General features: G+C 43.4%; 1 protein-coding gene across 1 annotated transcript in view; it reads right to left on the bottom strand.

Annotated features, from left to right (window-relative positions):
- LOC126253644 (alpha-amylase 1-like) overlaps positions 1-17,217 on the bottom strand; it is a 75,308-nt gene that overhangs the window by 9,557 nt on the left and 48,534 nt on the right. The window contains exons 6-7 of the mRNA XM_049955147.1: positions 10,330-10,452; positions 5,969-6,093 (exon numbers count right to left, since the gene is read on the bottom strand). Of these exons, the coding sequence (XP_049811104.1) occupies positions 5,969-6,093; positions 10,330-10,452 (248 nt within the window). The remainder of the gene's footprint in view (positions 1-5,968; positions 6,094-10,329; positions 10,453-17,217) is intronic.

Below are 17,217 nucleotides of genomic sequence, written 5' to 3'. Positions count from 1 at the left end.
TTGGAGTCATATATAGTCATATAGTTCATGGACAAAAAGGAGCATTTTTACTGGAAAATACAAACATTTATCATTTCGTCGTGTACTGTAAATATCACGAAGAGGTTCGGACTGGACAGTGTCGACCAATAGTTACTTCCCCCTGGAATAGACGCTACAAGGAATACATTTTGCGTTTGTTGTTCCGTTCGCTACGGCTTTGTATCTATCGCTAACGAAACACAGAAATAGGAATTACGTTACTGCCGCAAGAATAAAGGTTCTAGTCAGGGTGTTGTCTCATGTTCGGAATCGTGTAATGAAAAAATAAGATTATTGAAATGTGTACCTTTTACTTAATCGTAAAGTTGTGTTTGTCTCAACAGATCAATAAAGAGGCCATGCAGTGGTGAGAATTAAGCAAAAAGTAAGCACTAACGTAACGACTGAATTCAGACCTCCAGAGATTTATGGGTCCATATGACATTTTCGTTTATTTGGAGGGATGGAATAATGAAATACTGAAACTGGTAGCCTTCAAAATAAAATAAAATAACATCTTAAGTTACACGGCTGTTGGCGAATTTAATTGACATTGACAATAAGTTTATATATTGTTTTATGATTTGGAGATAGAGAGTGGAGCTGTGGACACTTGACCTCCGGAGGGCGTTCGAAGCAGTTCCGCACTGACACCTGATAAACAGAGTAAGAGCCTACGGAATACCAGACCAGCTGTGTGGCTGGATTGAAGAGTTTTTATCAAACAGAACACAGCATGCTGTTCTCAATGGAGAGACGTTTACAGACGTTAAAGTAACCTCTGGCGCGCCACAGGGGAGTGTTATGGGACCATTGCTTTTCATAATATATATAAATGACCTAGTAGATAGTTTCAGAAGTTCCAGGCGGTTTTTCGCGGATGATGCTGTAGTACAAGAGAAGCTGCAGCATTAGAAAATTGCAACGAAATGCAGGAAGATGTGCAGCGGATAGGCACTTGGTGCAGGGAATGGCAACTGACCATTACCTAGATAAATGTAATGTATTGCGAATACATAGAAAGAAGAATCATTTATTGTATGATTATATGATAGCGGATGAAACACTGGTAGCAGTTACTTCTGTAAAATATCTGGGAGTATGCGTACGGAACGATTTGAAGTGGAATGATCATATAGAATTAATTGTTGGTAAGCCGGGTGCCAGGTTGAGATTCATTGGGAGAATCCTTAGAAAATGTAGTCCATCAACAAAGGAAGTGGCTTACAAAACACTCGTTCGACCTATACTTGAATATTGCTCATCAGTGTGGGATCCGTACCAGGTCGGGTTGACAGAGGAGATAGAGAAAATCCAAAGAAGAGCGGCGCGTTTCGTCACAGGGTTATTTGGTAAGCGTGATAGTGTTACGGAGATGTTTAGCAAACTCAAGTGACACATTCCGCAAGAGAGGCGCTCTGCATCGCGATGTAGCTTGCTGTCCAGGTTTCGAAAGGGTGCGTTTCTGGATGAGGTATCGAATATATTGCTTCCCCCTACTTATATCTCCCGAGGAGATTACGAATGTACAATTAGAGAGATTCGAGCGCGCACGGTGGCTTTCCGGCAGTCATTCTTCCCGCGAACCATACGCGACTGGAACAGGAAAGGGAGGTAATGACAGTGTCACGTAAAGTGCCCTCCACCACACACCGTTGGGTGGCTTGCGGAGTATAAATGTAGCTGTAGATGTAGAATGGAGTGCCAAATGGAGACATCGGGACGTTTCTAACATATTCTTCCGTTTGAGTTCATTAGAAGGGTGACAGCAGCGGAGACAGCCACAAACATTTGCACCAAGTATGGCGATAAAGCCGTTGTACGGAGCTTGGGAAGAAAGTGGTTTCCTCGTTTTTAACGAGAAAAGTTTTGACATTAGTTACTCTCCACGTTCAGGAAGACATTCGAGGCTTGATGAACGTCGCTTGAATGTATTTATCCGCATTGATCCACATCAATGAACTCTATATCTGGCAGTTGTGACGAGCAGTGATCATCCCACCATCGTTCGACATTTACGTGCAGTGGGAAGGTTCAGAAATCTGATCTATGGCTGCCGCATGCTCTAAGCCAAAAATCACAAAAATCAGCGGGTGGCCTATGTGCAGGCTCTGCTTAGTCATCATCAATCAGCTCACGAACCATACCGACCATTTCTATGCGGTATCGTTACTACTGACGAGAAACGGTGTCTCCATGTTAACATTAGGAAAAGAAAGAAGTTGTTGCTCCCAAACAAAGGAGCATCCCCCCGTAAAAAAAGATCTGCGCGCATCAAGAAAAGATTGTTATGCATCTAGTGGAAAAATGGTTCAAATGGCTTAAAGCACTATGGGACTTAAATCAGAGGTCATCAGACCCATAGACTCAGAACTACTTAAACCTAACGACGTCTGACACACATGCATGGCCGAGGCAGGATTCGAACCTGCTACCGCAGCAACAGCACAGTTTCGGGCTGAAGCTCCTAGAACCGCTCGGCCACAGTGCCGGCTCTAGTGGAAAAGCGACGGTGTGGTGTACTATGAATAGCTTCCCCGAGGTGTTACCATCACTGCTGAACTCTATATCTGGCAGTTGTGACGTCTGAGGCGTCTTGCAATCCGAGAACAGCGAACAGGAAGACTGCGTAAATGATGGTAATCCACGATAATGCACGCCCGCATCCAGATACACTGACAAAAACACTACAGGAGTTCGGTTTGGAAGTTATTCCACACCCATTTTATTCACCTGATGTTGCGCCTTCAGATTTTAACCGTTTCCCATCTCTATCGAACAACCTTGAAGGAACTTCCTTTCCGGATGAAAATGCGTTCCGAACTTGTCTCGGCGAGTTCGTCGCTTCGAAACCACGTGATATCTGCAGTCGTGGAGTCGAAAAGGTACCGCAGCATTGGCAAAGTGTTTTAAATAGTGAAGGAGAGTATATTAATGATGACTAAAGTCTTTGTTATGTGCACTTATGGAAAATCGCTACGAACTTATCTAAGTACCCAAGATATCTGCATCTGCAGATACACTTACATCTGCATCTACATCTGCATTGATATCAACATCTACATCTCCGTTTACGTACAGCGTCCACAAGAAATCTTGATGCGCGTGGATAAGGGTACTTCATCCATCACACTCATTTCCCGCCTTCCCCGTTCCATTCGTCAATGATGTGGGGTGAAGAGGATTGTGGTTACAATATGCTTGACTTACAATTTTTCTTATTTTTACAATCCCGAACAGTTCGAGCTATACATGAGGAAGGAATCAATACGTTGTTTCACACCTCGTATAACTCGCGATCTTGGAATTTGAATACACTATTAGCCATTAAAATTGCTACACCAAGAAGAAATGCAGATGACAAACGGGTATTCATTGGACAAATATATTGTACTAGAACTGACATGAGATTACATTTTCACGCAATTTGGGTGCATAGATCCTGAGAAATCAATACCCAGAACAACCACCTCTGGCCGTAATAACGGCCTTGATACGCATGGTCACTGAGTCAAACAGAGCTTGGATGCCGTGTTCAGGTACAGCTGCCCATGCACCTTCAACACGATACCACAGTTGATCAAGAGTAGTGACTGGCGTATTGTGACGAGCAAGTTGCTCGGCCACCATTGACCAGACGTTATCAAATTGCTGAGAGATCTGGAGAATGTGCTGGCCAGGGCAGCAGTCCAAAATTTTCTGTATCCAGAAAGGCCCGTACAGCACCTGCAACATGCGGTCGTGCATTATCCTGCTGAAATGTAGGGTTTCGCAGGGATCGAATGAAAGTTGGAGCCACGGGTCGTAACACATCTGAAAAGTAACGTCCACTGTTCAAAGTGCCGTCAATGCGAACAAGACGTGACCGAGACGTGTAAACAGTGGCACCCCATACCATCACGCCGGGTGATACGCCAGTATGGCGATGACGAATACACGCTTCCAATGTGCGTTCACCGCGATGTCACCAAACAGGGATGCGACCATCATGATGCTGTAAACAGAACCTGGATTCATCCGAAAAAATGACGTTTTGCCATTCGTGCACCCAGGTTCGTCGTCGAGTACACCATCGCAGGCGCTCCTGTCGGTGATGCAGCGTCAAGGGTAAGATGCCTGTCATCTCGACTGCTAGTGATACGAGGCCTTTGGGATCCAGCACGGCGTTACGTATTACCCTCCTGAACCCACCGATTCCATATTCTGCTAACAGTCGATAAGCCGCAATCGCGATAGGCTACAATCCGACCGTTATCAAAGTCGGAAACGTGATGGTACGCATTTCTCCTCCTTACACGAGGCATCACAACAACGTTTCACCAGGCAACGCCGGTCAACTGCTGTTTGTGTATGAGAAATCGGTTGGAAACTTTCTTCATGTCAGCACGTTGTGTGAATGCTCTGAAAAGCTGGTGTAGAAATTTTAATGGCCAGTAGTGTATTAAACATCTCCGTGACGCCTGACACCTCATTGCCACTGGGATGGGATGGGCGTATCTGTGAAGGTCTCGTCCCAGCTAAACAAGCCCGAAACAAATTTGCTGTTACCAGTGGCCAAACTAGGCCGAGGTAGACTTCAACATGCCGCTGTGGTTGAGCGGTTCTATGGGCTTCAGTCCTGAACCAAGCGGCTGCTACGGTCGCAGGTTCGAATCCTACTTATTTATGTTTAAGTAGTTCTAAGTCTAGGGGATTGATGACCTCTGTAAGTCCCATACTGCTTAGAGCCATTTGAACCATTTGCAGAGTTCAGCGTCGCGTTCCCCTTCCGTCCGACCCCCCGCTATGCTAAAAACACACCATTAGTTTTGCCTAATTCTCACCACTGCATGGCCTGTTTATTGATCTGTTAAGACGAACACAACTTTACAGTTATGTAAAAGGTACACATTTCAATAGTCTTATTTTTTCATTACTCGATTCGGAACTTGAGACAAAACACTGACTAGAATCTTTATTCTTGCGGCAGTAACGCGATTCCTGTTTCTGTGTTTCGTTAGCGATCGATGCAAAGCCGTAGCGAACGAAACAGCAAACACAAAATGTATTCTATGTAGCGTCTATTTCAGGGAGAGGTAACTGTTGCTCAACAACGTCCTGTCCGAATCTCTTCGTGATATTTACAGTACACGATGAAATTATACATGGTTGCATTTTCTAGTATAACTGCTCTTTTTAGTCCAGCAACTATCTTTTTCTTTATTTTCTAGAATGAAACAAAGAAAATGTAGTTAGCAGTTCAAAGGAGAGTCACTGAACAAAAACCGTGAGAGGACCAAGTACTTTATGTTGACCAACGTGTGCCAGAACCAAGAACAATATTGGAAGTGTCCAGACAAACTATCTAACATTGCTGATTAATTGTACGAAGGTACACATCGAATTAATGTCCTCATGGTGGCAGCTCGGCGTAAGTGTAGCTACAAAAAAGGATGAGCGTTAATACGACAAGCGAGTCACGACCAGTAAGTGTTATCTCTCGCGAACATTAGCGCAAATAATGCTTGTGTTTTAGTTTCTCTGTAAATTAGATGGTAAGTTCGTTTCGCTTGTGTTTGGGAGAGTGCGAAAGCGGGAACGCAGTGTGTACGCCAAAAATAAAACTTGAAGATCCAAACATATGTTATTTAACAACTATACTGTTGACATGTGGAATAATTTGGTGTACTGCCGGATGTTTGTGTCGTTCTGGACAATGTTTCGGCCACGTAACTCGTTGCCTTCTTCAGGTAGCACCTGAAGAAGGCAGCGAGTTACGTGGCCGAAACATTGTCCAGAGCGACACAAACATCCGGCAGTAGACCCGATTATTCCACATGTCAAGATCTCGCCGGGAAAGCCTGAAGAGTTAGAACTATACTGTTATTTGGTTGACTGTAAATCGCCATTTTGGTCGAAGAATGACTAATGTGTAAGGCCAATACGTCAGCTAATATTAACCACGAACCTTGTACTGGCGCGGCACCTTGTAGGTCAGAATCTGGTCACCTCCAGCTCCGTGTCCTCTCTGGTTGTCGTGGTTGTCAACAAAGACGACGACGTTCTCGTCGGACTCCATAGCCCAGGCTTCACCTGCAGGGAAATTTTATCGTTATTAGCTATAAGGGATCCTCTACGCTTGTTCTGTTCTCATCATGTGTTGTCGGGTTTACAAAAAAAAAAGGTGTGATTAATGATATTCTTATAAAATGCATTTGGTCTTTTGCTTTCGTGTGCAAAGAGGAATACGTTTCGTGGTTGTCTAACACGCAAACACCCTACGTGTAGATGTCCGTACGAGAAACGCGACACCTTTAAATTCACACCGCAAGTTTGGAATGTTTGCCTTTCTGTTTTATCTATAGTTGAACTGCACGCTAATCATACCAGGAATTGGAGCTTTTTTAAAGCTGAATGGTAAGTTAGCTGAAATGAGTGGATTTCGTGGTATGAATACTGACCTGCCTTTTTCTTTTCCGCGAAATATTGCCGCACCTGTAACATTGTTTAGAAACTTTTTTGCCAGGGTATACAGGGAACACTGAGAGAATTTAGGAATTCTGTTGGGAAGTTTAGGCTTTTGTCTTGGTTTATCACTGCAGCAATATATTTTAGTGTTTTTCTCCACCTGTACCTTATACCACATTCAGTGGTATGTGTGTTGAACTACGCCATTTTTTGTTGCTAAAATTGTTCCCTCGTACAATCATCATCTGTTTGCGAAGCTTCTCTCTACAAGGGAATACACCCTTTCGATGAGTTGTTCCTCTGTCTTTGCTACGCTGTACTACTCGTTAGGATATGTGCTGTTACGAAATTGCATAGCATAACAGTCGAGGATATTCTAGAATATACGACAAACTTTCGCAAAATCTCGAGAATATTATAGAACAATCTCACATTTTATTCATTGAAAAATGTAATGATGCGAAAGATACAATTCATGTCCTGGTGATGGTGGCCACTTCAGACTCTGTTATCTTCACAACAGCTGGGACTGTACAACCACAGTGGTGCACAACGGGGAACCAGACTCAAAAATCAAGTCTTACAGTCCTCTGTCAAATTATTTTCAGTGTTCCGTATAACACACCTCATTATCTTCTACTTCCTCTTCCATTCGTAAAGTATTGCTTTCAAGTTACCTTTCCTTGCAGAGTACAATCATGTCCGAATAATTATAGAAATTTGAGCTCATAGTGAACAATTCCCCCCATGAACCATGGACCTTGCCGTTGGTGGGGAGGCTTGCGTGCCTCAGCGATACAGATGGCCGTACCGTAGGTGCAACCACAACGGAGGGGTATCTGTTGAGAGGCCAGACAAACATGTGGTTCCTGAAGAGGGGCAGCAGCCTTTTCAGTAGTTGCAGGGGCAACAGTCTGGATGATTGACTGATCTGGCCTTGTAACATTAACCAAAACGGCCTTGCTGTGCTGGTACTGCGAACGGCTGAAAGCAAGGGGAAACTACAGCCGTAATTTTTCCCGAGGACATGCAGCTCTACTGTATGATTAAATGATGATGGCGTCCTCTTGGGTAAAATATTCCGGAGGTAAAATAGTCCCCCATTCGGATCTCCGGGCGGGGACTACTCAAGAGGACGTCGTTATCAGGAGAAAGAAAACTGGCGTTCTACGGATCGGAGCGTGGAATGTCAGATCACTTAATCGGGCAGGTAGGTTAGAAAATTTGAAAAGGGAAATGGATAGGTTAAAGTTAGATATAGTGGGAATTAGTGAAGTTCGGTGGCAGGAGGAACAAGACTTTTGGTCAGGTGATTACAGGGTTATAAATACAAAATCAAATAGGGGTAATGCAGGAGTAGGTTTAATAATGAATAAAAAAATAGGAGTGCGGGTTAGCTACTACAAACAGCATAGTGAACGCATTATTGTGGCCAAGATAGACACAAAGCCCATGCCTACTACAGTAGTACAAGTTTATATGCCAACTAGCTCTGCAGATGATGAAGAAATAGATGAAATGTATGACGAGATAAAAGAAATTATTCAGGTAGTGAAGGGAGACGAAAATTTAATAGTCATGGGTGACTGGAATTCGTCAGTAGGAAAAGGGAGAGAAGGAAACATAGTAGGTGAATATGGATTGGGGGGAAGGAATGAAAGAGGAAGCCGCCTTGTAGAATTTTGCACAGAGCATAACTTAATCATAGCTAACACATGGTTCAAGAATCATGAAAGGAGGCTGTATACATGGAAGAAGCCTGGAGATACTGACAGGTTTCAGATAGATTATATAATGGTAAGACAGAGATTTAGGAACCAGGTTTTAAATTGTAAGACATTTCCTGGGGCAGATGTGGATTCTGACCACAATCTATTGGTTATGAACTGCAGATTGAAACTGAAGAAACTGCAAAAAGGTAGGAATTTAATTGATGAAAGGAGAAAATATAAAAATGCAGTAAATGAAGCAGGCAAAAAGGAATACAAACGTCTCAAAAATGAAATCGACAGGAAGTGCAAAATGGTTAAGCAGGGATGGCTAGAGGACAAATGTAAGGATGTAGAGGCTTGTCTCACTAGGGGTAAGATAGATACTGCCTACAGGAAAATTAAAGAGACCTTTGGAGAGAAGAGAACCACTTGTATGAATATCAAGAGCTCAGATGGCAACCCAGTTCTAAGCAAAGAAGGGAAGGCAGAAAGGTGGAAGGAGTATATAGAGGGTTTATACAAGGGAGATGTACTTGAGGACAATATTATGGAAATGGAAGAGGATGTAGATGAAGACGAAATGGGAGATGAGATACTGCGTGAAGAGTTTGACAGAGCACTGAAAGACCTGAGTCGAAACAAGGCCCCGGGAGTAGACAACATTCCATTAGAACTACTGATGGCCTCGGGAGAGCCAGTCATGACAAAACTCTACCATCTGGTGAGCACGATGTATGAGACAGGCGAAATACCCTCAGACTTCAAGAAGAATATAATAATTCCAATCCCAAAGAAAGCAGGTGTTGACAGATGTGAAAACTACAGAACTATCAGTTTAATAAGTCACAGCTGCAAAATACTAACGCGAATTCTTTACAGACGAATGGAAAAACTGGTAGAAGCGGACCTCGGGGAAGATCAGTTTGGATTCCGTAGAAATGTTGGAACACGTGAGGCAATACTGACCTTACGACTTATCTTGGAAGAAAGATTAAGAAAAGGCAAACCTACGTTTCTAGCATTTGTAGACTTAGAGAAAGCTTTTGACAATGTTAACTGGAATACTCTCTTTCAAATTCTGAAGGTGGCAGGGGTAAAATACAGGGAGCGAAAGGCTATTTACAATTTGTACAGAAACCAGATGGCAGTTATAAGAGTCGAGCGGCATGAAAGGGAGGCAGTAGTTGGGAAAGGAGTGAGACAGGGTTGTAGCCTCTCCCCGATGTTATTCAATCTGTATATTGAGCAAGCAGTAAAGGAAACAAAAGAAAAATTCGGAGTAGGTATTAAAATTCATGGAGAAGAAGTAAAAACTTTGAGGTTCGCCGATGACATTGTTATTCTGTCAGAGACAGCAAAGGACTTGGAAGAGCAGTTGAACGGAATGGACAGTGTCTTGAAAGGAGGATATAAGATGAACATCAACAAAAGCAGGTAAGGAGGTATTGAATAGGATTGGGGAGAAGAGAAGTTTTTGGCACAACTTGACTAGAAGAAGGGATCGGTTGGTAGGACATGTTTTGAGGCATCAAGGGATCACAAATTTAGCGTTGGAGGGCAGCGTGGAGGGTAAAAATCGTAGAGGGAGACCAAGAGATCAATACACTAAGCAGATTCAGAAGGATGTAGGTTGCAGTGGGTACTGGGAGATGAAGAAGCTTGCACAGGATAGAGTAGCATGGAGAGCTGCATCAAACCAGTCTCAGGACTGAAGACCACAACAACAGTGAACAATTGTTCGTCGGACAAGAAACTGTGAAACTATAAGGGGCTGAGGAGGAAAGGAAGAAGATGCGGGAGGGTTAACTGTAGTAAAACGTAGGAAGTATATTCTGGCACACACCGTTAGTTAGTTTGTGAAGTATTGACGGAGACATCGTTGCAGTGTCAACAGACCTCTGCACAACCTAGTAGTGCGGTGGCATGCGCTCTGCATCCAGCGTGGCTGTGAGCCAATACTCCTATCGCAACCAGATGGGGTGTCACATACCTTATACTGCATAACATCAAGACGAAGCAAAATATCAAGTTTGAATTCTGTCGTTTACTTGACTACTCTGATAGAACTGATTCAGCTCTCACGGGCTCAAGAAGGTGTTCTCAGGTGCTGTAAAGTCTTAGAGGTTCTGTGAATGAGTAAGGCACTTACCGAAGTTGTAGAACCACTTGAGCGGGTTGTTCTGGCGGAATCCTCTGCCGATCTCTGAGCTGTAGCGGAACTCGATGACACGGCCCATGTCTGTGTACTCAGACTCGGACACTGCCTCGTTACCTGTTAGCAGAGAAAATGGATTGGCAAAGGCACGTTGTAAAGTAGCACTTTTTCGTGCACATTTTTCACTCGTAGAATTAGCGAATCTGTTCACAAGCTGTGTGTTTTTGTCCCATAAAACAAAGCAGATTGTTTTATGAGCACCAAATTGAATTCTTTTTTTTTTTCCTTTATCGTAATTTCCATTCCCCATCAGGGGCGGGCCGGCAGCAGATTAAGCGCTGCTCTTCAGCCGAGAGACATAAATAGACAGGAAGACATGTAAAACCATACAAAGAAGAAAACATGGCGGAATATGGAAACAACAAGGGGCGGAACAGAAGAAAAGAAAGCATACAAAGCGGTGACTGTAAACCGGAGATAAAAATCTAAAAAAAAATATGTTACACAAAAAACACACACTAGTTTAAAAGGTACCAGGCAAATTACGGCCGGAGCATAAAAGTCGAAGAACGATGAAAACAGCCATGTGGTGCACTGTGTAGCATCGAATAGTCATGGACGAAAAACAGATCGAGCACACAATTAAAACCACGTTACTAGAGGACACTGTATAGCGGCATCGAAAAAATACTAACGCATCACGCTGATAACGTATAGAAACCTGGGAGGATCTGCCGTCGGGGGGGGGGGGGGGGGGGACAAGGGAAAAGGGAGTAGGGGAAAAGGAGGCGAGGAGGAGGGGAGAGAAAGGGGGATGAGGTGGGGGGAGCGCTGATTGAGGGCCGGGGAGGGTCCAAATTGAAATCAAAATTTAAGTAAAATGTTTTTAAACTATTGAGGAAGGAGGGAGTAGATGTTAAATATTGTTTTTTTGTGTTTTAATGGCGCAAAAAATGTTTGGTGTACACTCTGGAGAAAGAAACGCTCAGCAAAAGTATAGACTGTCTAATTGTGAGCAGTAGGAGCGACGAGTGCCATCAGGCTTTGAAAGTTAGAAAACAACTGACAGCAGACGTGAATGCCACCTGTGAGTGAGTGACATGAACTCGGAACAGGAGCAGCGAGATTTAAATGTGAGAAGGCATATGAAGACTGTAATTTCTTTGTTTACGTCAGAATAGGATTAATATAGATTTTTTGTGAACAACTGAGGAGAAGGAGTGAGAGATATCGCAGGATATGGACATCGAAAAAGATTTGTTCGGAGATTAAAAACAAAAGTGACGCTGAAAATTGATAAAAAGTTTCGAGATGTTATAAATGAGTGTTGAAAAAATGGTTCAAATGGCTTTGAGCACTATGGGACTTAACATCTATGGTCATCAGTCCCCTAGAACGTAGAACTACTTAAACCTAACTAACCTAAGGACATCACACACACCCATGCCCGAGGCAGGATTCGAACCTGCGACCGTAGCCGTCACGCGGTTCCAGACTGAAGTGCCTAGAACCGCACGGCCACACCGGCTGGCAAATGAGAGTTGAAATTCATTCCAGACTGCAATACAGAGTAACTTACCGAAAGACCTTCTGTATTTCTTTTTACAGATTGTATCCCAGTTACAGCTTTGAAGGAGAAAATAATTTCTGGAGTTTGCTGTCGTTGTAAGTAATTCTTTAATCGGAGAGCCATACTCCACTGAAGTGGGGTCGAATACGACTTCCTTTTCAGAGAGCGACGTAGCTCGACGTCTTACCTTCAAGTAAGTAAAAATGAAAATTCCGTTTCACGACAGCCGGCCGGAGTGGCCGAGCGGTTCTAGGCCCTACAGTCTGGAACCGCGCGACCGCTACGGTCGCAGGTTCGAATCCTGCCTCGGACATGGATGTGTGTGATGTCCTTAGGTTAGCTAGGTTTAAGTAGTTCTAAGTTCTAGGGGACTGATGACCTCAGCAGTTAAATCCCATAGTGCTCAGAGCCATTTGAACCCGTTTCACGATATAAGACGGAATGAGCAAGTTATATTGTCGCAGTTGCTCTCTGGTCTTGTTATGAGATTCCGGAAGAGAGAATGTGTGCTAGCCGGATGGTTTCTATTGGACACACAGCCGGACGCTCTTTTTATATGTGTAGTATTCTTCCCTCCTAGCGAGTCACACGGAAGATGCAATTAGGTGTTTCAAAAAACGAGCATACATTTGTCTGCAATGTGCGCACTGCAGCCTGTTTCGCTCTAACACCTCCACAGTAATATTAACATAAAAGAAAAGTGAAACTGTCGTTCTCACGAAACGTGGATCTCAGCTACACCGATCATTACACTACTAACAGAAAACTTGACTTTACTTTCGGATACACGTTTCTGGGCCGGTATCCTGGTGACCGAATTTTTCAAATACACTGACAAGGCACCCGCGACCACGCAGACGTTCCGCAACACTTTGTGGCATGGACTCGACTAATGTCTGAATTAGTGCTGGAGGAAACTGACACCATGAATACTGCAAGGCTGTCCATAAATCCGTAAGAGTAAGAGGGGGTGGAGAACTCTTCTGAACAGCACGTTGCAAGGCATCCCACATGTGCTCAATAATGTTCATGTGTGGGGAGTTTGGTGGCCAGCGTAGGCGTTTAAATCAGAAGACTATTCCTGGAGCCATCCTGTACTTGTGGGGTATTGCATTGTCCTGCTGGAAGTCCGTCGGAATGCACAATATACATGTATGGATGCAGGATGCTTACGCACGTGTCACCTGTCAGAATCGTATCTAGACGTATCAGGGCTCCCATATCACTCCAACAGCACACGCCCCACACCATTACAGAGCCTCCATCAGCTTGAACATTCCCCTGCTGACATGCAGTGTCCATGGATTCATGAGGTTGTCTCCATACCCGTTCACCTCCGTCCACTCGATACAATTTGAAACGAGGCTCGTCCGATCAGGGAATATGTTTTCAGTTATCAACAGTCCTTTGTCGGTGTTGACGGACCGAGACGAGGCGTAAAGGTTTGTACCGTGCAGTCATAAAGGGTGCACGAGTGGACCTTCGGATCCGAAAGCCCATATCGATGATGTTTCGTTGAATGGTTCGCACGCTGACGCTTTTTGATGGCCCAGCACTGAAATCTGCAGCAATTTGTGGAAGGGTTGCACTTCTGTCACGTTGAACGATTCCCTTCAGTCGTCGTTGTTCCCGTCCTTGCAAGATCTTTTCCCGGTCGCAGCTATGTCGGAAATTTGATGTTCTACCGAATTCCTGATATTCACGGTACACTCGTGCAATGGTCGTATGGGAAAATCCCCACTTCATCGCTACCTCGGAGATGCTGTGTCCCATCGCTCGTGCGCCGACTATAACACCACGTTCAAACTCACTTAAATCTTGATAAACTGCCACTGTAGCAGCAGTAACCGATCTAACAACTGCGCCAGACACTTGATGTCTTGACCGAGCGAGGTGGCGCAGTGGTTAGCACACTGGACTCGCATTCGGGAGGACGACGGTTCAAACCCGCGTCCGGCCATCCTGATTTAGGTTTTCCGTGATTTCCCTAAATCGCTCCAGGCAAATGCCGGGATGGTTCCTCTGAAAGGGCACGGCCGACTTCCTTCCCTAATCCGATGAGACCGATCAACTCGCTGTTTGGTCTCTTCCCCCAAAACCAACCAACCAACCAACTTGATGTCTTATATAGGCATTGCCATACGCAGCGCCATATTCTTCCTGTTTGCGTATCCCTGTATTTGAATACGCATGCCTAAACCAGTTCCTTTAGCGCTTCGGTGTATTTTGCTGCATATAGTAATCCTTTCGCTTCACGGACGAAGTCCGATTTACAAGACTGGTCTGCTGTGGAGTTGGGGCTCTGAAAGAACATCTTCTGATGGTTTAACATCTCGTCGTTGGATGATGTGTGTCATATCTTGAAATTTCGGACAAGGTCAAAGAACATTTTTAATGAGCTGGACATATTAACACATGTACTTATTCAGTAGGAAACTGTATTGAGGAACAGTGGGACATCTAAGCCACAGGATATGTTCTACTGGTCTGAGTAGTAACCATCTCTCATTTTTCGCCGTTGCATCTGTTTTCAATTCAGGATTAAATGCATCTGTTTCATCAGCTGGTATCACCACATAATAGTTACCAACAGTAGGCTGTTCTTTCCCACTCTACCAATAACTGCTTCATAGCGGGAATATTCAGGGAGTTCTAACATACTTCTGTTGCACCAATCACAATCCTGGTCGATCTGCAGCCTTACTTTAATTTTTCTCAGTGCTATGCCCAAGAGGTACATTCAGTTAACCACTTCTAGCATTCTAGGGTCATTTTCGAGATCAGCAAGTCTTTTCTCGGGTTGGTCTATTTTTTTATTTCATCCTCGGTGCTCTGTATTGTTTAATTCCTCCACCTAGTTGATAGAATTCAACATCGTTACTGATTTCTGCCTCACCTGATATTCAATGTATTGTGATTTTTGTTTCACCCATTTCTTTATGTTTTTTTTTAATTCTCATGAAACGTTCTAATCCGTCGTTTGAAAAAAATGGCTCTGAGCACTATGGGACTTAACTTCTGAGGTCATCAGTCCCCTAGAAATTAGAACTACTTAAACCTAACTAACCTAAGGACATCACACACATCCATGCCCGAAGCAGGATTCGAACCTGCGACCGTTACGGTCGCGCAGTTCCAGACTGTAGCGCCTAGAACCGGCCGGCCCGTCGTATCAATTTTCAATTATTGTAGCCATCTTTTATCCAAAAATACAATAACTTGATGCAACACACAAAAATAGACAGCACATTTTGATTTTAGAAAAATATCCCACTTTCAAGGCATTAACTACCAGTTGTCTAAGCCGATTCACAAGAAGAGATTTGATAACGCCAACAGGAAGAATATTAAGACGCCAATATGGACAATAACGAACATCGAGTAGAAACAGGATTACTACCATGTGGGGTTTTATAATCTCTTAATTAGTCTCTCAAATTCTTATACAAAAGGAATGTGACTTAAGTGTTTCAAATATGAATTTAAATCTTGCACGTTACACAGATAAACTGAGTAAGCGATAGTAAATACATTCGTATTATCATACGGCCCGTCAAGAGTCCTGTTATAGATTACAGAACCCACTGCAGTGCAAGTTCAGTGTTTATGTATATCGATTTACGAATGTAAAACACAGACCATAAAAGAGAAGGAGGGTAGTGAAATTCCGGTTTTCATAGTGAAGTTACGCAGGCGTAAGTTTCACAACACAAAAGAGGAGAACGAATGTGAAACTTGTTAGAGATGAAGATGCCAAATATTTAAGTAAAACAAGGAAAAACACACAGTGTTCACAAATTACTGGACAATTTCAAAACCCCGCATTGTCATAGGCAATTATTAGATATGCAAAGTATGTCAAAGAAGTATGTTTTACATTTTTACATGCACCATAGATGTATTAGGCACGTATAAGAAGACAAGCCGACACGCGATAGCCCTGTTCTCGCCAAGATAGCACAGTAATGTCTGACGTGACATTTTACATAACCGCGGTAAAACTTCACCAAGATAAGCTCAAACTTCTCCGAGACGGTAACTTCTGTGTTTGTGTTCAGTGTTGACCAGGCTATAACCTTACGAAGTCTTGCAGTTATATCCTGTATAACCTCCAGATAATTTTATAAGATTTGGTATGGCCATATGCGACGAATGAGTGACGATAGAAAACAAAAAGTATATCGAAACAAAAAGTAGACCGAAACAAAGCTCTAATGTACAGAAGATGACAACGTTCGTGCAGAAACGACGAGCAGGAGAAAAATATTACAAACAGATGTAAAATGGCGGTGTGGTCCCATGCTGTCACTCGTCGACCAAATTTTAATTTCTAAATTTGTTGTAGTTGTTCTGTCTTCACTTCAGAGACTGGTTTGATGTTTGATGCAGCCCTCTGCGCTTTCTATATTTTGCAAGCCTTTTCATCTGTGCATAACTATTGCAACCTACATCACTTTCAGCGTGCTTACTGTATTCACGCTTAAGTCTCCCTCCACAATTTTTATTCATCCGGCCCCCCTCCCTGAATACCCTACCAAGCTGACGATTTATTGATGCCTTAGGATGGTCCTGTCATCCGATCCCTTTTTTGAACAAGTTCGCGGTAAATTTCTCATTAGTTACTGGATACACTCATCCATTATTCAGCCTTCTTCTATAGTAGCACACTTCAAAAGCTTATATTCTCTTTATTCCGTCCAACTGCTCTTCCAAGTCCTTTGCTACCTCTGACAGGATTACAATGTTACCAGCAAAACCAAAGTTTTTACCTTCTCCATTAATATTTATTCGATTTCTAAATTTTTCGTCGGTGTCCTGCTGCACAAGGCTGCACTACACGTAGTCAGTACAGACGTCCTAACACTTAAATTTAAGTGTGGTGTCTGTTCTTTCCGACATGTTCGAAAGAGTAGACACCACATATGTACAAGGCGAGGACGGCCAATGATCTCTTCACTGCATATGCACACTGAGCTCGAACTCTTCCGAGAATCGGGGAAATAACGTGAGTTATGAGGATAATGGACAAGGTGCACCAATCAATAGTGTGTGGATAATTGGGAACTTGTATCTGACGGGATGCATGCTAGGGTAGTCCTTGCAGTTACGATAACTAATGTGTCCGGATGGATTAATGGCCGGTAAGAAGGAAACTCGCTTTCGAATCCCGACCTGGCACAAATTTTCAACTCTCCCGATTGATTTAAATCAGTGCTCCCTCATACCCAATGTCTGTATTTTCTCTGTGAATTAAATTCATATTACAAGTTTTCAGAAATGCTTTCCGTCTGCATTTTATATCCTCTCAGCTT

This window comes from Schistocerca nitens, chromosome 4 (assembly GCF_023898315.1).
Source record: "Schistocerca nitens isolate TAMUIC-IGC-003100 chromosome 4, iqSchNite1.1, whole genome shotgun sequence".
NCBI classification, from domain to species: Eukaryota; Metazoa; Arthropoda; class Insecta; order Orthoptera; family Acrididae; genus Schistocerca; species Schistocerca nitens.
This window is presented reverse-complemented; position numbering and strand designations above follow the sequence as displayed.